At 40.7% G+C, this 23808-nt stretch overlaps 1 protein-coding gene across 1 annotated transcript in view; it reads left to right on the top strand.

Annotated features, from left to right (window-relative positions):
- Window positions 1–23808, top strand: part of itfg1 (integrin alpha FG-GAP repeat containing 1) — a 181860-nt gene that overhangs the window by 55343 nt on the left and 102709 nt on the right. The window contains exon 10 of the mRNA XM_012874005.3: window positions 19163–19314. Coding sequence (XP_012729459.2) covers window positions 19163–19314 — 152 coding nt within the window. The remainder of the gene's footprint in view (window positions 1–19162; window positions 19315–23808) is intronic.

The following is a 23808-nucleotide window of genomic DNA, read 5'->3' as shown; positions in this document are numbered from 1 at the left end:
TGAGGCCTTGCTGCCAAGGTCAACCGCCTTACACGGTGCCCACAGGGCGCTGCCACAAAAAAAAGGAAGGTGGGAGGGAAAAAAACATAACTCATACTTTATCCTATAACAGGATACAGTTTGAGAAATCAAAAACCTCTTGCACAAAAAGCACAAATAAGACGAGACACATATAGCAGAAGGTAAACATTTGAGACTAGTCGCGTGTACGTAAGTTCATCAGTTTATATTAGCATCAGTTATGTGTGTCTGTTTGGGTGAAAGTGTTTATATTTCCATGAACGCTCTCCAGAGGCCATTGTCCTTGATGTTATCAGCCAGCCAACAGTTCAGAAAGCATCCACATATGTCAGCGGGGGAGGAGGGAGCAGAGTAGAGTTCTGAGATCTCTACGCCATAACAAACCAGTTGTGATTAGATAGGGAGGGCATAAACCAAATATGTTAGTTGTTATGAGGGCAAGCTGCACTGCCTTTCCTGTCAGCTTTAAATCTTTTGCTGGCTCCAAATGGTGAAATCAAATTTTCCAAATTGTTGGGCTTTTCTGCGCTTCACATCCAGATTTTATCCAATCACCCCTTTGAGTTCAACCACCGAAGCCAGTCTGCGTTCCAGCACATCCAGCTTTTCGGCGTCGCTCCTCCACCTTCCAGAACTGTCCGTTCACCGCCTTAGTGAACGCGTCATATGCACCCGGTAGACTGATCAAGGCCAAATGGGTACCGACATCCACTGTATTTGCCGATACATCAAAAATCCACCAAATCCATTGAGTAGAAATCCAAGTATCCTGAATCCAAACATGTATACCTCTCCACGTCCAGGACTGACAAAGTCGAAAGACACGCCGTTTTCCATCCATGAATATAGGGTGTATCCCACAAAATGAGTCAAATCAGGACCGGACCCTTTCGTTGCCTACCCATCGAAAAACGTTTGATCAATAGCATTGAGAGACCAGCTTACCAGATCCATGGTTTTCAGAGTTCAGTTGATATGAAGAAAGTGCTCAGAAAGACAAGACAAGACATAGTAGCAGTAGCAGGAGAGGGGGGAGGGTGGGTTGAAAGCTGGAGAGGAGAGAAAAACACGACCGACCTCGAAGAGAGACAGAACAGAAAGAGTCTGTTCTGTCATGTCTGTACATTAACGTTCAAATAAATCTCTTTATTTTCTTCATGGTGCAGACCTTTCTCATTGACAGACATTAGAGATGGGCAGTCCTCGGGGACCAGTGTCCCACATGTTTCAGCCCTCAATAAGCCCCTGTTCCAGCACTTAATGACATGGGTGAATATCTCCTAATCATGACCCAGTCATTTACAGCAGGGAACATCCAACCCACCTATGCTTATATAACGCTGGAATATTTCAAAGATGCAATCATTAAGATTACATCTTTCAACTGAAATTAAACTTGACTTGCTTTTTGCTTAACAATATTGATCTCATCAGGTCAATATTTGGAAGGGGAGACTAGAGTAATAAACACCAAGGGCTGATTTTAAAGGAAAAGCAAAGAGCGGGATTTAGAAAAGGAGAAGTAGTTAAAGAAAAGCTGAGACCAGGCGAATAAGCTTTTATCCCCACACTACCAGTTCGAGAGAACTAAATAATCACAGATGTTAGGGTCGAAGGAAGCAGAAAGGATGATAACATGAGGTTTACATGTAGGCATGCAGTCTAGATTGAGATACCCATTGTCTGCTGCCCCAGCTTTTGTTGATGCTCGCCGACACATTCATAGCAACTCTAAGCTTTCCTTTTTCTTAGACTCTCGCCCTCCGTAACACCATAGTACAATGCTGCAGATAACCATGTAACTCTGGGACACAACTGTCAACCAAATTGTAGCAGGTAGACTGGGACAGGGTGGGTGAGGGTGGGGGTTCACACACCAAGCAGACTGCCTGAATCAACCTTACCAACAACAAGCAGGCAGAAATCTCTTTCTCTCTCTCTTATGGTTAATGTCGCTGAGCAGAATCAATGTGTGCTTACTGAAACCCATTTATAATCTCCCACTCTTACCCTGATGACCATTCTGGCTGCGACTTGCAATGCAAAGCCCATTAAAGGTTTTTACATGTTGGCAGTGAGCTGGAATGTCTGCCTGATGTAAAGTCTCTGATATGAAACTGGTAAGACAGACTGGAACACAGCGACACTGTATGAATAAACACAGGAGGCGTAAATGCTGTCTGTTTGGATTGTTAGTGGAGTGTAAGCAGTAAGAACAAGATTCTCACACGCGCCACACCTGCCAGCAATGAGTGAGTGACCCAAGCAGCAAGCGTTTGGCCGCCGGCCACGTCCCCTGGCTCCGTGTCAAAGCAAACCACAAAGAAGTGATGAGCTCTGCAGAGAGTCCTGCTGTTCTTTCGCATTGGCTCATATTCACTACAACACTGAGCCGAAACAATGGTAGATATGGGGTTCTGTTAACCGTTGGTTAAAGTGAATTAGTTGCAGCATTTAGGAGAGATCCAGAATATGATCTATAAGCCTTTGGCCCATGTCCTAGTTTTTTTTTTTTTTTACACATAAGCAACTGAGTTACCACAGCTTGTGGATCCGGGTGTGTTATACCAAACAGTAATGCTTAATAATGCAGATAAATTTGTTGTAGAAATAGATTTAAAAAGCTGCTTCTTATTCGACTTAAAGTTTTTAACCCAAAACTAATTCTTAGTTTTGCTTTCTTTTTAACAGGGAGACAAACCCCATGTGAAAATCTCTAATTAGTTGGAAAATGTCTTTTTCTTTGTGAACCCACATTATTGCTACTCAAAACTGTTTGGTTATAGAATAACCTAAAAATCCATCACCATTAGATAATAGGATCCCCCCAGCCTGGAGAAGCTAGCATGTGTTGTTTGATTGGCTCACACTGACTACGGTGTGGGTTAGGGTCCTGATCCAGTTCCAGTTTGTTGCAAAGCCCCACTCACACTGCTCTAGGGAAACAGCAGCCAGCTGCAGCTCTGGCTGTGGAAACGGAGCTCGTGAGAGCAGAAGTTCACATGGTCCTTTTTGTTGCAGCTCTCATAAATGATTAAAAAAACAACTATGTTTTTTTTTTTTTTTTTTTAGAGCAAAACCTTTTATCAGTGCGCTTAAATATCCTATTTCATCCTCCAAAAGCCCCTCTGTTTCTTGTCAAGTTAGCGTAAGTTGGTGAGTTGATTTTATTTTGAAATTCACCTGAACTTTATCCTGTCTAGCACGCGGCGTTTCCTGTTTGGCTTGTGAAATTCGGGAGCTTGATCCGATATCCGCTGCGGCCAAACTTCCTTTATGCTGAATCTTTTGTAGTGCTGCACAGCTTGGTTACCTTGGTAACCGGACCCGCATCCGCGTGTAACTGATGTGAATGTACTCGTTGATTTAAAAAAAAAAAAAAAAAAAAAAATTATTATTTGGGTTCCTTGTGGCGCCGCAACTGTATCTGCACAGCATTAAATGTGAGCCCGGGGGTAAAAGCCTGGCGTAAGTTTCAGATTGTTTACTGCAGCCAAGTAATTTTTGCTCTGCCACATGGGTCTTTAAATGTGATAGTGTAAATATTGCAAAAGTCACGCCACAACTGAGCTATGGAACGATGGACTTTGATTTAATTCTAATTTTATGATACCAGATTCACATGAATGATGATCTCCCAACGCTTCTTGCTTTACTTTTAAAGTTTGCTGGACTTTAAAGATTGGTTGCAGTTATCTTTGTGCCAGGTTAGCAAGGGCACCTTCGTCTAAAGTCCATCCCTCAGCACGCCATCGCTCTTTTGGCAGCATGTCGCGGTTAAATCGGATGGCTCATGTGTTGAGTAATGTTAGTCAAATTGTTTTTATATCAAAAGACCATCATATTCATAATGGTTTATTTAATAATTTTATTTTCACTGTACACCTCTTAATGTAAATTGGTGTATCTTATCTGCCTCTATTCAGTTAAAGAAAGTAACATTTCTGCGTTAATCATATACAAACCAGTTCTAGACTAAGACTGCTCCACTGTTAGTGTGAGCCAGACGTCATCTTTCCAGTCCTCCATTTCAGTTGGTGTGTCAATGGTCAAAAAGCAAAAAGGTGACCCTGACAACAGGTAGCAGTACCCCCCCCCCCCCTCCCCCCCCCCACACACACACAAACACACACACACACACACACACACACACCACCTGACATGACAGAAAGACATGCGGATTCCCTCCGTCTCGTGCTCACCTGCATCCTGTTAGAATCTGAGCCCATTTACATCTGATGATACAAAAAAGCACTAAAGCTAATGGTTGACGACATGCATAGAAATGGCCACCGACAACCAGATTTCTCCAACACACAAATTATAGATGTGCAGTTAATACCTTTACTAGCTCCTACATAATGTGGATTTCGTTTTTCTGTTTTTTTGCTCATTGCTTTGTGTAATATTCTTGTACTTAATTGTGAAATCTGCATATAATTGCTGCACCCCAGCAGCTTGCTGTGATTATGCTACTTTAGGTTTCTAAGTCCTGTTCTCAGTATTGCTTCGATCTGCCTCAGCTCTATTCATAGTCCCAACAACTCTGAAACTCTGATTAGTGTGCGACCACTGAACCCAAAATAGTTGTCTCAGTAAGCTCATGAACGTGCATCATGTAAACCTCCCAGACAATATGGTAAATGGTAAATGGCTTGTATTTGTACAGATTTAACTGGTCCGACAACTCCAAATCACTTTACACTAGGGCTGGACGATAATTCAATAACAATATATATCGATCGATAGACGTGTGGCACAATAGGAAAAATAGGGTCGATAAAACTTTGATAGAGACAGTTTTCTTTCCTTCCTTTCAGCCTATCATATTAGTTGATGCTACAGTCACTACTTCCTCTCAACCAATTGTAATCGCGGACCCAGGCACAGCGTCACAAAGCGCCGTCCTCTCAAACCACAACACAGAGCATGTGAATATGTCGCAGCAAGGAGCGGCAGGGGAAACGGTCCCAAAACGGGGTTTTACTAGTTCGCCAGTCTGACAGAAATAAACCACAGTGATTTGGAAAACTTGCAAGGAACCGGTAAAAACAAAGTCTGGTAACGCAACCAACTCGTTTCATCACGTAAGCCGCTCACACTCGCAGCAGCACGAGCCGTGCAGCCACGCGCGGCTCCGCGTCTTCGTAGGAATCTTCTGGAAGTTCTTCCAAAACGAAGCAGGTACAGCAACTAAACTGGACTCCCTTCTTTGTGATAAAATGACAAAGCGTCCAAGCGGCATAAGGAAATCACGCATGCAGTAACATGCTTCATAGTGATGGACATGCTGCTGTTGACTGCAGCTGAAAAACCTGGCTTCAAACAACTACTCGCCACTCTTGATCCGCGATATAAAGTTCCGGGACGCAAGTTTTTCTCTAACACCGCTGCCTAAATTGTGCAACTAATGCAGGGAATCAGTGCAAAATGAGCTGCAGTCTGTGTCTTCCCACGCCACAACCTCGGACCTCAGCCCTGCGTCAGCCTCTCAGTTATGAAACCTGAACAGTAACTAGTGTACTATTCCCACCTAAATAGGCTATTTTATTTATTTATTTGGTATATTTATTTTGGTCATTTTACTGGTCATTCTTTGTTAGTATTTAATAACATAACTCAGGTCTCTTAGGTTATTTTTCTTTAAAAAAATTCTGTTATGGTTTAAAAAGTTGGTTAAATAAAATTTAATTGGAATTCTGTGTTTGTGTTCTTTATTAAAATTAAATCATTTAGCAAGATCATAAAATGTCCAGGCAGAGCTGCACATAAAATATGGTTTTAAAAATATTCAATAATTATCGATATCGATCAATATGCATTTTGTTTAATCGATAAGCTTTTTTGATATATCGCCCAGCCCTACTTTACAATATAATCAGTCATTCACCCCTACATTCATACCCTGATGTCTGGGGCAGACTGGCAAAGGCAAGTCCAGTCTTGCTCAAGGACACAACAACTGAGACAGTTGGAGTGAGGGGTCTAACTGGCAACTCGCCAGTTGCAGGACAAACTCCTTTCCTCCTGCGCCACTGTCGCTCCATAACATAACATAAACCAACACTACCTGTTACTAGTTTCAATGACTGGGTTCTGTCGGGGCTCCCCCTTCGAGCTGCCCCACACAACGCTCTGCTGCTTGAATGCATGCTGAAGCAATGAAAAGCCCCTCCTGCAGGCAGATTCCCCCACTACTCTGACTAATCAAATCAATAAATGAAGTATACAAACTCTAAAACAGGCCGTTTGCTGAAAGGACAACCCAATCGGAGTGGTAATTAAGCCAAAACTGTAAAACATACATTTTGCATTTAAGATGAAAAGCCCCTCTTTGTAATTTTGCTCTTTCCAGTAGGATAGTTTTAGCTATGGTTCCAGTTCTGTACTACTAACCGCCTTTAGCTATCCGCTTAGTAATCCATAATTGGCAAAATAGTCGGCTAATTAACCAATTCTCAAAATAATTATTAGTTGCAACCTTACTTATACTGACTACTGTCCAGTAAGAGGTGTGTGTGTATATATATATATATATATATATATATATATATATATATATATATATATATATATGACCTTAATGATTAAACAGCCAAATTGTGAGCTTTGAATTAAAAGTTGCTTTTGCCATATACAATGCATTTACTCAGAGTATGTCTTTTTAGATTATTCGATTAATTGAAAAATAAAATTAGTAACTGCAGCCCTACTTCCAATAAATGAAAGATTTTAGTTCTGATGTGACCCATGTATGAATACTTGAAACCTTGTTCAACATGTATAATGTGAAGAATGATCCATTAAATTCCACCAGTATTGTTCTCATCAACGATTACGATGGCAAAACTTTTTTTGATGGCGCCCCGTTTTTTTATAACGATAACGAAAACCGACGAGCTAAACATGGATCTTTGATGAAAACATGACGAGTCGTGGGTGTGAGCTTTCGTTGACGGGACTGGACGAAAACATTAGTGGATGGTTTGTCGTAACCTTTAAAATGGATCACATTTCTGCCTATAGTGCTGTAATCTGTTTGTTACAAGCTAACAAGTATCAGATGCGATGATTAACTGTACATCTTCCTTTTTCGCTAAGTGACGGTGGAAAAAACACTTTTTTGGTAACGTCTGGTATCAGCATAATTTATACTTAATGATACCGGATTGCGGCGGTGAGGTGGGCGAATTTTCCCCTGATTGGTGCGCTGCGCGGTGGGAAAAATGCATAAATAAAGACTGTAAAGACTCTTTTAGAGAATGACGGATCTGAGCTGAAGCCCCCGCTGTTACAAGTTCCTTAAAATTACCCTTAAAAGTGCGCACCTGAATTACATGTAACGTAATTTTGCACACCTGAATATAAGCGCAAGGCAGCACGCCTGTTTATAAGAACAAAACTTATAAACAGAATAAGAGTCTCCTAAATAAGAGGATCCAGAGTGCAGCTATGACTGTTTCTGAATGAAGGATTTATCTGGCAACCGCTCTCCCCACTTCCCTCCTGTGCAGTGCCGGCCTGAGCCTTTTGGGGGCTCTAAGCAGAATTTGATTTGGGGGGCACCCCTCCCACCATGCAGAATAACCTATGCTAGAAGATTATTGACACAAATGCCACGCTATCATGTTATAGCGAATATTATAAATGAATACAGTGAGGTTATGCATTAATACAAAATAAATAAATAAACAATACTTAAAATACTTCACTCTTTTATTAAAACTTCTGAATAGAAACTGTCACAAAACATTAAATAAATGATTTCATCATTATTCATACATTCATTAATATCACTCACATTCATTAATATCACTCGTTTAAGTTATTCAATTGTTAAAAAAAAAGCTGTCAGTCTGGTAAGGAATCTGGTTATTATTCAAAATTGTTGAGGTTAACTGTTGCTTTATGAATTGCAACACAAGACTGACTAACACTACACTAAAATCTTTTTTCAATTATAGTTGACTAAACTGGACTAAAACTATTTTGTTTAGTAATGACTAAAATGTGACTAAAAATAATTTTCATCCTGAAGACTAAAATTAAGACTAAAACTTAGATGGCTGCCAAAAACAACACTGAAATGCACCAGCTTTCCAGATTTGTTGTTTTTCAGCTTGAAAAATAAGCAGATATAGCTGTTTTTTAGGAATTAATTGCATCTAGCTATCTTCACTGCCATATGTTGAGGCATTGCAGAAAACTGTTAAGCCCTGAATTACAACTTGGCAGAGAAAGAGGAGTTGTTGCTATGGCGAACACTTGGGTCATGCAACAGTGGTCATGTGGGTGAAGTCAAAGCATCATCCGTGTGAGATTCAGGGACCAAGGTTTTCCAACACAACTTTGCATTTTAATGAAATCTTCTGTATTGTTTACTTCACCTCTCATATTCTCTGGCGCTGTGGTTGATCACTGCCCATGAAGACACATAATCAATACAATATTTACACACTCCTAGCAAAACTGGCCCAACTTCCAGCACGCCGACGTCAACAAAACTGTGTGCTGTTTCCTCCTCTTCCATTCTGGCCCATGCTGCTTTTCAGTGCCAGTTGTAATGTAATGAGTTTTAGAGTCATTATATTGCTGGGTGTACAAACGCCATTTGTTTTATATGTTTTCTTTTTATTTATTTATTTTGTTCTGTTATCCTTGGACAGCTTAGTCTGACAGTGTTACAGCACCTCTCCACATCACCCCATAAATCCTACCCCCGCCCACCTCCCACCTACACCACAGGCCACCCACATTTTAATTTCTTGGCCTAATGAAGCGGGAGCTCTCTCCGTCAAGTTGAATCAATGGGAGTCTGCGAGCATGCTGCCGCTTTTCCCTTTAGTCATCAGCAAAGCCAAGGAGCTATTTTTTTAATACGCTCTCTATGTTTATGGCCTTCTTGTATTTCTTCATGTGTTTTACATGCTGTAAAGTTTAGCGTGTGAGTATGCGCGTGCAAATGTGCATGTTTGTGCGCACAACTTCACACGGTAAGTCATTAGTGCGCCCAGTTTTCCTGCTGTTAGGTAAAAAGCCATTTATATGCAGGATCCTTCTCCCCGCTTCCATTAAAGGCATCAGATTACCTCACGAGCGTAAATCCCATCATCGTCTTCATCTCCATTAACTAGGTCATTTTGATCTCTCCGCTAACACGTTCACACACACTCAGCCACTCATACGACACACGCATGCTTACACGCAATATGAAGTCAATTCGGCTGACACTTGAACCGGCAAAAGCCAGCTTTGAGTTGTTTAAACTTAGAAACTGTGTTTGAATTGGAGATCTTTAAGCAAATGCTTTGCTTTGTTTAATGATTAAATGTCAAAATCTCTGTAGGTGAAGGGTAGGGGAATTAATTTATTTTAAAGGTTTTGCTCCCATCTAGACTGTTAGCTCACCTTGGGATTTTAAGTTTTACCTGGCTGGTTTAGTATGATTTGCTTTAAATTCACGGCACATTTCTGCTGGTCGGTATAAAACAAAACTCTGGGGGAAAATTGTCATTCTTTCCAGACGGAAAATGTTTGAAATTGCTTACTACCTTCTGTTTGATTGTTTCAAAGTACCCGTCTCATGGCTTCTATTTATGTTGCTGCGCTTCGTCGGCTCATTTCGCCAACAACCTTTTCATCGTCTGCCTGTGTTCCGCCATAAGCTCTCACAGATGATCCCATCAAATCGGTATCAGTAGTTAACCTTCATCAGCCTCAGCTTATATGTAAGAAAGCCTTTATTGTTGGGGCTGAGCTAAAGAGCACAACTCTGATCATTCTGAAGTCTAAATTTTGATCTCTATTTTGAGTGAAATTATTTTTAGTGCTAACTGCATGCATTTCCTTATTTTATGTATAACATTAGGACCATTGAATGAGTAAACAGGAATAGAAAATGGATGGATATCTATCATGCTGCCTATAGGTATAAACACGTGTATGTAAAGTTTTGATCTTTACAATCCTTCATTTGTGATTTTTTATTTATTTATTTATTTTTATTATTCAAAAATTTTATCAATTTCCCCATAAACCTTTGCTCTCCTCTGAAGCTTTACAGCAAAGGTCATTGCTGTTTACCCAGAGGGTAAAATGCCATCTCTAATTTAATCAATCAACCGCTTTAATGCTTTAGCACCTTCAAATGAAGCCCCTCACCCTGATACATGCCAAACATCCAGCGTGTGTGTGTGTGTGTGTGTGTGTGTGTGTGTGTGTGTGTGTGTGTGTGTGTGTGTGTGTGTGTGTCTAGATTTTCTGCAGTATTGACTAGATCTGGTTGATATTCTTTGGGCTTCCCCTCTCTCCTCTTCTAATCAGTATTGAGGAAAAAAAACAAACAGGCAGTACACTGATTGCCTCAGGGCCTACATCAGCACGGCGGTCTGCTGATAAGGCCTGGCCGGCAACGGCTTCACTTTCCCCTCAGAGGGAATGTCATAGCACAAAGCAGACCAAAGGACTCCAAGGTAAAGCAATCGCCTGGGTTGTATTTTGCCTTAAGGACCTAGATGAGAAAAGAGACCAACGACAAAGGGTCCTGATACCCTCTTCAAATTTGAGACATTTTGATTCCAATCAGATCCTCAAATTAAGTCGAGCTGCAACAACATTAAATTTAACACAATCAAACTAGCCATTTCTTTAAAGAGATTGTGTACTATTCTATTATTGGATCAGGGGGAGGGTGTCTAAAGTGTTTCAAAACAATTTTACCTGTAGAGGACAACATTTAGAGCAATCTCAGTTTGACGAGATAAACTTTAATTATTATTTTTATTATCATCACAAGTGCATTTCTACCAAATAAAGCAGCGGTCAATATTTTTCACGGAGGAATTATTTCACAGATCGGCCTTTAAGGTGTGATAGATAAATACAACAAAATAAAATGATACGACTGGCATAAAAACTGTAACCTGACTCCGCCAGATGGATTTGCTCCGCATATCCATCTGGAAACCTTCCGTTGAAGTAATTTTGGGAAGGGGCGAAAATACTGGTTGGCTGATTGGCCTATGTTGGTGATAGACGGGCCAAATAAACCAATCAGATCAACGAAGCATATGACGTACTCGTCAACATGCTTCGTCGTCACTCTGTTAAGAGCGACGACGAAAACACAACCACAAGCCAAGCTACTCTTGCTGCTGCAGGTAAAGGCTCGTTAGCTCAGCAAAGAAATACTCTGTAATTCCGATAAAACTTGCTCGATAGCCACGCTAACGCTAGTTTCATCGGCTGAAGCCGCCATGTTCTTTAGACTGAACTGTCGATCTTCTCGTTGCGTCACACCTCAACCCACCTCAAAGCCAACGCTGATTGGACGTTCGTTTGGTGAACTGCTCCAAATTTTCTTTAACGCAAAGTAGCCAGACTGATCTGCGAGTGAAACCTTGAAAGCTCGTGAGATCAGGATGGTCTCACGAGGCTATAAAAACTGGTGTTTTCTAAAAATAATAATGATAAACGTGAATTCACTGTGCACTTGTATGGAACGTTATTAGCAGCATCCTTGTACCGTCCGGCCAGTAACATCCTCTTTGCCCCCTAGCACTCTCTGGTCGCTATGGCAATGTTTAAGTAGGCTTTCAAAGTAAGACACACTACAAAAAACAAATATAGATAAAGTACATTAAAAATTCATCTCACTATAACACTGACTCAGTGGGAACCCTGAGCTCGTTTCTCTGCAACAAGACGGCCCCGTCTGGAGGTACCATGACACCCAACGTGTGTTGCTTGCGTCCGCTCTACTCCGTCGTTTTGTTTGGTTGCTGTCACTGCAGAAAACCTTCCTTCACACAAACAGGATGTCAGTAATGGCAACAGGGCTTGCAGTGCTGCTGTGGCGGCTCCGGGTTTTCTGCTATGACTTCAGTCCAGAATGCCGACAGAGTTGTTCTCTCTAATGTACTATTTAGCCCGCCGTCATTTGCAATCTCCAGCGGTTGATCGTGTTCTATAGACGAGCTGGATTCATCTGGTTTGTTGAAAAAGGGGCCATGGATCTGTTTCATGGCAGTTCGGGGGTCTTTTGTGGTCGGAAAATAGCGCTTAATCTCTTTTAAACGCAAGGACGGGTAATTGTGCATGAGCTGAGAGAATAAAGGCACGGCCAGCTCAAGTCTCTTCCAGAATCCCTGCTAATGTTTGAAGCATATATACCTGTTCACCGTCCCCACAAATCTAGTTTTGCTTTAAATGCCGCTGCTTCATCACCCAACTTGAGGACAGCTGTCATTTTCCCCTGAAGTGACAGATTGAGTTCATTGAGCAGGTTGAACGTGTCGCACAAGTAAGCGAGTTTTGTCACCGAAATGTGCTGCTGGCGGTGACTTTTTTTCCCTGAGAGCAATCTCTGCAGCAGCTCTCATAATTCAAACACTCTGACCAGCAATTTTCCTCCGGATAACCGTCTTATTTCTGTGTATAAGGGAGGTTTTCTGTGCTCTGCATCCATCTCCCCACAAAGCCGCTCCAACAGGCGGGAGTTTAGGGCGTGTGCTTTGACGTGGTTAATTTTATCAACATCATTCAATAAACTGTGTCGAATACGCTGCTGCCATGTTTCGGCTAGCCAACTTTCCCCTGTGAATGACACCGTGCGTAGAAGCACATTCGGGTGCAACCTCCTTAATCCGAGCAGTTGAACCAGACTGCCGTTCGGTCATGGCGACGGTTCCTTCTGTGCATATGCCGACAGAAAAAAACCATTTCAGTTTCCCTCATATATGATCTTCCAGCGACTTGAATAGTTCTGAGGCTGTGGTTTTGGTTGGCAACAATAATGCAAATGACATATCTCCTCCTGATAAAGGTATGTCTCATAGGTAATAGCATATCCTGGTTGTCAATATTTGTGAACTCGTCAACCTGGAGTGCGTACCACGGTGATGGATTAATCAGTGTCCTCTGTTCTTTTCTCAGTGCGCTGAGTGAAGGTGCTAGCCAAAAAAAGCGCCTGTGCTATAACGGCAGCCTCTACTAGAAGCTCATGGGATATGTCTCTAGTGGTGGGCAGAATAGGGATGGACTCAATAACTATATATATTGATCAATAGATGTATATTGATGATAAAAAAGGTCAATAAAAAGTTCAATAGAATAACAGTTTTCCTTCCTTTTGCTTTCTAGCCAGGTAGCCTATTAATATTACAGTTATTACATCCTCCCAACCAATCACAAACGCAGACCCAGGAATGCGCCGTCACCAAGCTCCGCCCCCTTCAAAGAGTTCAGAGAGCACGTGTTATTTTTTTCTTTTTTAAAAACTTGGAGCTTTGGTAAAATGTTGGTTGAATAAAGGGTTGAGTTTTAATTCAGCGTTTGTGTTTTCTGTACACCCAGAGGTGGGCCAACATGAACCGAATGGGCCAGCCAACCAGAGCCCACCCCACAGACCCTGAGGTGCTACCTCTTTTTCTGCAGCTCTGGTACCAAATGACCCACAGACCAATACCGTTGTTGGGGACTGTTGAACTAAAGCATCTCGCGCTACTTGTACGAGTACACAAGCAAACAACATATTGGGATATCTTGATCTTATTCCTTTTGCAACCCTTTTTCAGCCAAACAGCTGTGATCTTGTTACAAGTGAAGGGATGCATAGCTGTGGCTCAGTATACCCTGTAATTGAAAAAGTGATTTGCCGTCATGTTTTGCTTTGAAGCATTCGTTTCATGTTTACTTGTTCATTTATGTAATGGACTGAGTCAACACAGTCTGTCATTAATGTCATTTAATGTAATTAACCATTTCTTGCTAAACTGACAATGTTGCAGAGGTGTATAAACCAGAATTTGCATCAAGACATTGGACTCATTTTAAGAGGACAGATTTCAGTGAAACTTAACCCCCTTCTTTTAAGTGAGAAGATCCAAACAGCTGTTTACTATGGGTATTTTACTGAGCACTCATAGATTATAAAATAATCTTATTTAACACGATGTCCAGGGGAAATAGAAGCACCTGTCTTAAAGAAGTAACTGCTGCAACCAAGTCATTACCAAACAATTTAGAACAATTAGCTTAATTAAAGTTTATCGACTGGTAGAGTCCATTCAGAACATTCATACATAATGTGTTTGAATTTTTAGCTTCAGCTGTTGTGTCTATGCTAATGAGTAAAACCTTTATAACGTTTTAACAAATACATGGAATTTCTTTTGACAACTGAGACTAAAATGGGCGGTTTTGGTTGCAGTGTAAGCATTTTGTTAACCAAGCAGCCTATTAGCACACCCTCTATCAACTGTCGAGCACGTTGGATTAGATTAACAATTTGGGCATTTTTGTTTCTGCGTGACCTGAGGATGATCCGGTCACAGAGCTGCCCATTAACCTCTCAGGATAGCAAAGAACAGTGGAACTGAATTGCTTTCTCCTGTAAAGCAATCTGTCTTGAAAATAGGTTGTTGGCAACAAATCTCCTTAAAAAAAAATTAAATTGTATGGTCAAATTTTGATGAAAATGGAAAGAAAGGACACTTTAGTTGAGTTGGGAGGCTGGCTTGATGGAAACGCGTTTGAATAGTGGAGGAAATTAAAAAAAGGTTTTATTTTGAAGAGGCCTTACGCAGTCTTCCTGTGCATTTGTGTGCTGATGACATTTATGCACCACTCACATTCCATCAGAGAAATTAATATTCAGATCTCCAGCAGCTATAATAAGTATTGAACACCTAATGTTTTTATTAGTTAAAATATTTCTAATGGGTCTATTGAGGTAAAAGCAGAGGTGAAACAAACAAAACAAAAAACAAAAACGTGCTCACAGATTGGGAGAAATTACCCAGTTAGACTGGATTATAAAATGTGTGCCATGTTGATGAAACTTTAAAATGAAATGATTGTCACACAGCATCAAACTGTTCGAACGCACCTTATTTACATCCTCATCATCATTTTGATTTGCTTACGTTTGCTCACCATACGGGTCATTTTACTGCTACATCTGTTTTGATATTAATGGGCCCTCACCTCTCGGCATTTTGCTGGGATTGCCTCCTCATATAAAACGATTATATTTGACAAGACAACCGACACGAAATGGAGCAAAAAAAGGTGAAAACTGACCTGGACAGAGGAGCAGCGCCTCTGTCCGCACAGCTCTGGCAGAATAGAGGAGTGGTTAAAATTAATTGGTCCCTGGATCACGGCACGACGAGGCGGATTTTGAAACGCGTTGCCGCAGAACAGAGCGTCTTTTCCTCTCCTTAACGCAACAGCCGGGAAAGTGAGAAGCACTCTGTGCAGAATTTAAGTTATAGAAGCTGTAGTGTGTAGCTTATATTATTGTTTCCCTATGTTCCTATAGAGTGTGTGTTTACGTTTCTATTTTTCTGCGACTTTTTCCAATCCTTCTAAAATTTTTATTGTTGAAAGAATTTTCTGTAAATAATATAAACGTTCCTCTGTACTATATTATTTGTACATTTATTCATGATTATTCAATATTTTTCCTATTTATTTATCCTCAAAAAAAGGATGTCACTAGAGCTGCACCTTTATCCTGTCCATCCTCTGAAAGGAGATAATTTCCCCCTATGGGGATAATAAAGTTTATCTTATCTACATATTAATAATTATGTGATTGTTAAAGAAGTTTATGTGCTCATTCCCTCCACTGTTTGGGGGGGGTGAATAAGCCAGTCAGCTTTCTGTTTCCTCTTTTCTGAAATGACATCATTAAGAGCTACTTTTAGTCTTAGGATCCTGTGTAAATACAGGCCCAGATCTTTTATTATTTTATTATGTATACAGTCTTTGAGTTGAAGATGAATTTTCTTTTCTGTTTGACTTCTTTTGTGTGTCGTATGTTAACATTTCTAACCAATGAAAGAACACTGGAGAGAAAAATACTATTTACTCAGGAGGTTGCAGTCAAAAATGATTATCCTTCACATTATAAAGATAAGGTGTCATTATCTGCTGAGCTGTCAGTTTAGTCTAGTACTGGAACAGAGCCATATGTATTTATCAGTAACTTCATGTGCATCTGTCTTTTACAGTTGCCACTTGCTTTTTCTCTGCCCCACTTTTCATCTAATTGCTTTGAAACAGTCAGCCTGAAATAGAACATAAAAATAACTGGCATCGTCATGTTTTCACTGGCAGATTTAATTGATTTACCTTTGTAAATCTATGAATATGTGTGGGAAACTGTAACATTACGTCCATCCGAAATGAGCACGGCATCTCCTGCCAACAAATAGACTGGCAGCAGCCTCAAAGCTCTCCCACTCACTCTTTTCTTCTCTCTGCCAGCGTCTGCGGCGCGGTCATCTCAAGCAATTCTATCCACTATGGCAGTAATCATTGCTGAGCTTTGTGTCCATCTGGCATACAGGCAGCCCCGTAAACCGCATTGCAACGTTACTCAATGGTCACTTAATGAGAGCTGGACAGAGCAGCATTTCATTAAAGCTCCAAGTCCAGTCTAGAAAAAATATCCAGCCGGGAACTTTTTATTTCAGTCCTCTTTAGCTCAGTTACACCTCCAATCAGGGCTCCCAACTAACTGCTTATAAATACACTATTCAAATCATTTTCAGCCAAACAAGGGCTAATTTTAATTAGATTGGAACTTTGATGAAAACAGTAATGACTTAGCAATGAGTGTAAAATACACTTGAGACTAAATTGTAGTGTTGTAGCAGCACACACAAGTCGCAGTTTAAGTAACTTGGTTTTCAGACAGTATATCATAATGCTTTATACTAGGTTTAAAACGGGTAATCTGAAAAACAGACATTGAAACAAACTGTTGTTTCAGGCTACAACTGAAACCATATGTTTATAGGTACTGCATGAAAGAACACGTTAAAAAACATTGTTTTTTTTTCCTCACTGTCAACTCAGACTGAACTTTTCTTGTTTCAGGTCAGTTGGGATTTGCTAAACCCCAGAATAATGAGAGAGATCGGCTCTGTTCAACGATGGAAGTTAAATACGCCTAGACTGCCTTAACCTTAAACAGCTTGGGAAATCCCAGATGATGATGTCAAGCTTTGTAAGCAGGAGGAGGGTTGTAGACCTCCACATATCCTCGGCTTTCCACCACCCTGAACTCCCAATGTTCATCTGTTCAAACACATGATATAAACAACATGGGTATGGCCAGAGATGCACATATGTTGGTGTGACATCTACATATATACCCAAAAATAAAAAACAACAGGCCATGTGACGATGCTGACTGAAGTCTGTAAGAAAGTGTCGTTATCCAGTGAAACGAGCCCATTTCTGATATGGCCTGAAACACAACTCAGTGAGGAAGATGGCGGGACCACAAAAGCAACATAATAGTCCAGTTTTAGGAATCTATGTTTTATAACATAAATATGCAGCATATAAATGTGGTTTTAACATAATTTAATGTGCCCTGCAAGCAAAGTGGCTCAAGTTACCAATATTGTTTTTTTATAGAGCTCCATCCATTCGTCCATCCACTGCCTTATCAAGAGGCGGGGTACACTCTGGACAGGTTGCCAGGGCGACACAGGACAATCATGCATGCACACACCTACCCTTAAGGGCTATTAGAGAGACCAATTAACCTTACATATATGGTTAGACTGTGTGAGGAAACTGGAGTACCCACGGAGAACCCACACATGCTCAAGTAGAACATGCAGAAATACCCCAGGCCAGGATTTGAACCCAGGACTTTTTATACATGGCATTTGTTAAACAAATCACTTTTTTTTTGTAAGACACTCGATATGAGTGTGGATATCAATGTTTGGGGGAAAGAAAACCTTCGTCAGAGTTTTTCCATTTGACATAGCTGAGACCCACTGGAGAGAAGCCACGAGGTGCTGAGTCATTAACATGACTTACACCTATTCTCCTGCTCTCCCCATAACCAGGCCACAATGGGTTAATTCTCCACCACTAGCTGTTTCTTTGTAGTTTGCACAGCTGCATTTATGAGCCCTGCAGAGGTGACATCATGCTCTGTGTTTTGTTTTTTAAATTTCTTTCCTATGACGGTGTCTCATTAGGAGCTGTTAGTGGCACTTCTGCCGAGCATCTCTGGTGACTCTCTCCTGCACCTGCTTTCCCTGCTTAACATTCATAAATAATTAAAATTTGCAGCGTCTTGCCCTGTGTCTCTTTGGGATCAGCATACAAACAGCAGGCAGTGATGGAAATGGATTTTTTCCTAGAACAGAGTAACACCCTATTGTTGCTGTAAACCTTTTCTCCCGTGTTATAATAATTAAGTTTCTTGGCTTTCCATTTTGACACAGGGCCAGATTTGTAGAGGTTTCTATTATAAGAAATGTCCATATGACAAGCACATCATCCATTATTTTTCATTTCCTCTTCTGCTGTCTTGTATTTTTTTAGATTTTCACTTCTTGGCAACAAGCGAAACATCCCACTGACTTCAATGCGAGTCAAAAATCCTTCTATCCAGTTTCTCATTTTAAGTTTTATCCAGAAATACTTTATGAGGAACCCAATGCATGATATTTGTTTGTGCAAAAAGAAATGAGCATAACAATAAAATTAAGTCTAATCTGTTGAACTGATTGTTCAACTCTCTCCAGTCACTTAGTAGAGCCTCAGTGAAATGAAAGATCAAGCTTCAGAAGGGGCAGAGTGTCGTTTTGAGTGACTACTCACTAATGTTGGCTGTAAGTGCAGACTTGCTTATCTTAGGTATTTCAGAAACTATTTACCTGCGACATTGAGAATCCCGGCTGGAGTCATTCTCTACGCATGGGTTCTCTACTGGTACCCCCTCTTCCTGCCACCATCCACAGATAGACATGCTAATTGTTGTGTGTGTGCACCAGTATGCATCTTTGTTTCATGCGTCTGCATGTTGCTCTGTGCTAAACTGGCAACCCGTCCCCAGGCAACCTGCTTCTCCCCCGCGAAGAATAAATTGTTCAAATGGGTAGAGGGAGGATTATAAAATAAACCCCTTTGACACTTTTGAGATTGTTGAAAAGACAAAAGTTTAAGTTTAAAAGTCCATAATAACTCAGTACCGAAGGTGTTTTTTTTTATGTCCATGGCAAAAAATAAATTAAAAAAATCTTGCTTTTGTTTCAGATTCTTGAGTTAGAAAGTCTTGATGGGTATTAACCTTTTGGTCTGTTTTTTTTCTTTTTTGTTCCAGTGGGTGCCGGTCCTGTCAGATTTCAAACAGAGGGACACAGTCTGGGGCTTTGTACCGGGAACCACCAGCCTACCTCTGGTTCTGCATCTGGGAGACTACAACCTGGACGGCTTCCCTGATGCGCTTGTGATCCTCCGCAACACCAGCGGCAGGTCAGAAATAAAAAACTATCAGGAGCGATGAGGTTTTCTGCTGCTCTTCTGTGCTTTTGTGAACATGGACCAAGATCCTGATTTTTTCTGATGCTCTACAAATAGATGATATACAGCTAGTCAAGTATTTGCCTTCATAGCTTTTTGTTCTGCTTTTGTTTTTTGTCATACTTTTATTTCACATTTTAGGTAAAGGTACCATATCAGTGAAGATAACATGAATAAAAACAAAAAGCAGTTTTCCGATGAAGAGTTCATTTATTAAGGGCAAAAAAGCTGTCTGAGCCAACCTGGCCCTTATTGAAAATACACCCCACCTCCTTTTTTAATTAGGAATTTACTGTGATAAACACACTTTTAAACACTTTCTTTTTACTAGCCACACCCAGTATTGACCTCCAGACATATAGAGTCAAGCAAACACTTAAACAGAACTTTAAGTTCATGTTTGGCAACATGAAGCATATAGGCTAATAGGTCTCAAAAAGCAACAAGTCATGTCCCGATCTAAAGAACTGAAACCGCAAATGAGACAAAGTGAGAAAAATTACCAACAAATGGAGAAATCATAGAGCAGTGATGAAATTTCCCAGGTGGAGCTGGTCTGCCAAATTACTCCTAGAATGCATCAGCGGCTCATCCGAGAGGTTACAAAGGAACCAAGATTAATCTTCTCGATGCCTAAGACTTTTGAGAAACTGTTCTGTGGGCTGATGTAGATGCACAGGCTGTTAAATATGGTTTAAAACACAATATTTTAAAAGAACATCATAAAGACAGCCAAACGTGGTAGTTGGATTGTCAGGAGCCGCTCCAGATGATTTACTGCAATTGATGGAGCCATGAATTCTGCTACCAGAAGATCCTGAAGGAGAATGTCCATCAGTTGGTGCACACTTGGGTTATCTAGCAAGAGAATTAGACGAAGCACACCTGATTGTCCATTTTATGAATGGTCAGAAAAAAATAAAAGAATATGAAGGCTTGCTGTGGCCTAGTCGAAGTGCAGACTTAAATTGGATTGAGATGCCGTGGCATGATCGTGCTTGAAGTTCCTCCAGTGATGCTGAATTAAGATAATTTCGTAAATTACAGTGGGCCAGTATCCCTGCCCTGTGATGGAAACGTCATTCAGTTCTCCCAAAATCTTGATGGCACTTGTTGCTTGCGGAAGGTTGCTGCAAGCGGTTGCTGCAAGCGGTTGCTGCAAACGGTTGCTGCAGAACGGTTGCTGCAAACGGTTGCACAATCATGGGTGTAGAAGGACAATATTCCTATGGGGTCTGCAAAAGTCTGGAGTTTCCTTTTCCACATCTGCATAAGTATTTTATTTTCATCTTCAGTTTTCTAAACGATAAAAAGTTCTAATAAATCTAATATCAGACGTTTTACATTGATTTATATTTAAATTGTGTTTCTTTGATTTGCCAGATAACTCCTTGATTTCAACATTTTAAGCATCTGTGTTTTGGTTTTAGACTTACTGATGAAATGCACACTTATTCAAAAATTAAGAGGGCCGTTTCTTTCTGGACCTCAGACACATTGAGGTTCTGGTTGGACAGGACCTGTGGGACTGGGTAAAATGACAAATGACACAATTAAGCTGCTGTGGTCTGGAACATTTACAAACTAAATAAGCTACCACAGTCTCCAGACTGAGGTATCACACTTAGGATTTGTGGACCGCAGAGAAAAGACTTCTAATCTAGCCGTTCAAAGGGAATTTTTTGTCCTCTGCCTTCGATGTGACACAAAAATTAAATCTGGAATAGTGGAATTTTGACATTAAGGCCATCTTAATGACGTTAGCCATCAGGCGCTAACTGCTTAGAAAACTTCACCGACTGCTGTTTTCTGCTTGTTTCAAGGAATTCATTTAGCAAGCGTTTGGGATTCCACACACATCGAATTCCTTCCTCATACTTACATACTTCATCTATTTCCTTGATTTAAATTTGCCATGAAATATTTCACCTTTTGATGAGATTATTTTAGCTGCAGTAAACTGGGAACATGAAACAGCCGAGATCCGAGCCGAGTAAATCGCAATGCATACTTAATGAGCTTATGCAAATCTTGTGTGCTTCCCAAATTAGAAATGTTTTTTTTTTCTTCTTTTCTTTTTTTTTTTTTTCTTTTTTTTTGTTGCAATAATTATCCTATTTTGGCTAAATGTATTCCATTAATACTGTGAAATGACTGTACTTGAACTAACACTTCTTCGTCCTGCTCATTTTTGTGTCTTTTCTGGGGTTTTTTTAAGTCCCAGTAGAGTTGTCATGTGGGTGTGTTTTTATAAAAAAAAAAAAAAAACACAGCAGGTGATTTAACTTCACAGATCGGTCAGTGATCAAACTGCAGGCCCAGACTCAGGAGCAAGGAGCAATTTCTTTGAGGTTGATCTGAACAGAAAGCGGGGGAGCAGACAGCGAAGGTGAACCTGTTCTCTGACTTTTCTCCACATTGCACCTGATAAGCCGATCCCTTAACCAATTCCTGCTCCATGTTCTGGCTCCCGGCTGCCATGGGCGGCAGGAATAGGACGTATGTGTTTGTTGAAGGACTTATGTGGACTATCCGTCCTCGGAGATGAAGATAAGATAGTTGCAGGGGTCAGGGCAGTGGTTGTCCATGCATACTGATTTCTGTGAGACAGCAAGAGAGAGAGAGAGAATTCGCTTGTGCTTATTAGGTGAGAGATGGGATAAAGTTGAGCTAGAGCTAAAGACAAATACCTCTAAACCCCAATTTCTAGTGCAGGCACTATATAATCACCAGTAAGTCATGTTGAGCTTAACTTTTTGTATTTAAAGGACTTCTATCTCATTCGCTCTTATCCTATCCCACCTCTATAGCTTCTCTTTTCGTCTATTCCTTTTTCCAATTTCTCATTTTAAACCAGAACTCTAACATCCTGGGCTGCCTTTATCGCAAAGCTTTGAATGCAACCTAACTCATGCGTTGCAGCTGATTTCACAACATGGGCATTAGAAAGGACAGGGGGGGAAAGGGTTTGTGGAGAGATGGGGGGGAAAGGAGGTCTGCTTATGATATCTACAGGGAAGATTAGCCGTGGGTGACAAACTGCAAAGACCGACCTGGAAATGAAGCTTTGTCACGGACTATAGTCTAAAGACTAGAGTGATCCGCGTGTTATTTAATGATGACTTTTAATTTAGTCTATATTAATGCAACAAATTCTCGTTTTTTTATTAGCCTCGACTCCCAAACATGATGCAAAATCCAATGAAAAGTGGTGTGTTTATTTTAGCTTTTGATTCTTGTAGCAAATAATTTGTCTTTTTGGAGGCCAGAAAACTCCAAAGTCAGAAAGGTTAGCTGTACGGCAGATAACGCGCCGCAAAATCCTGCCCATCACACAAGTTTCACATAGAGCTATAAAAATGTGTACACATATAGAACCATGCAGGCTGGGCAAAAAAAAAAACAGGATGTTGGAAGTCTGCCATGAATCCCGCAGGAAGGCGGGCATTTTAGCTGAAAAGCTGTGGACATTGCCTGACCTCGGACTTTGTTGATGATGCCTGGTATTAAAAGGGTGAGGGGCGGGTCCAGGTAGGAGCAAATATTCGGCGTAGTGTCTGTGGCACTATGCTGTATTTGTAACGTGCACCAGGCTCTACTTTCTACATCCAGACTAGGCCTGAATACCTGTCACATGTACGTACATGTCTAGCAATCGGTCCCAGTTCCTGCTTGGACCAAGGGTTAATGAAATTCATCTTACGTCATGTAACATCTCAAGATCCACCAAAAAGCTTCATGGAGTCATGGTCCGAACCAAACAGGAAGCGCCTTTTGGATCAAAGCCGTGGTTTTTATGAACTTTACACACAGCCTTTTTGAGAAAACTCCTCTCAGATATCTTCACTTAGCAGTCTGACCATAAGGCAGTATATGTGTGAGGGCGGTTCAAGGCTGCTGGCAGCTGTATTGAGTTAAGAAATGAGACTTCTTACCACATAAAGGGCAAACATTAACCCCCCGCATAGTCTCCTGTCCTCTGAGTCATTTTCTTCACTTTAAGCCTCTTTAAACTCTCTCCATTCAGCAAGCAGCCGTTAACTGTAAATCTTGTTTAAGATGCTTCCTGGATATTTTCATCGTCAGTAGGATAGTCCAGAAGATGCATTTTTGGAAGAAGTCGCAACTCTGGCTGTTTTCCTGAAACTGTGCAACAAAAGCAAGATGTATTTCACACTTTTTCACACAATAGTTTGGATTTTATTTTATTTATTTTTTACATAAAAAGTAAAATGGTTTCAAAGAACTTCCTTTAGTGGTCAGATGTGTTTATTTATCCACTCAGTCAGTGAAATATCTTTTGTTTTATTAGCGCTTTGACGCCGTCATGCACTGAAGCTCCTGCTTCGTCTTTGATTTTTTATTTTTTATTTTTTTTCTGCCAAGATGCTCTCAGCTAACCAAATATTTGGACCACCCAGACCTGGTCTATTTTAAGTCCCACTC

This window comes from Fundulus heteroclitus, chromosome 4, assembly GCF_011125445.2.
Source record: "Fundulus heteroclitus isolate FHET01 chromosome 4, MU-UCD_Fhet_4.1, whole genome shotgun sequence".
In the NCBI taxonomy this organism is placed as follows: domain Eukaryota; kingdom Metazoa; phylum Chordata; class Actinopteri; order Cyprinodontiformes; family Fundulidae; genus Fundulus; species Fundulus heteroclitus.
The sequence above is the reverse complement of the archived record's forward strand: the minus strand, read 5'-3'. Positions and strand labels throughout refer to the sequence as shown.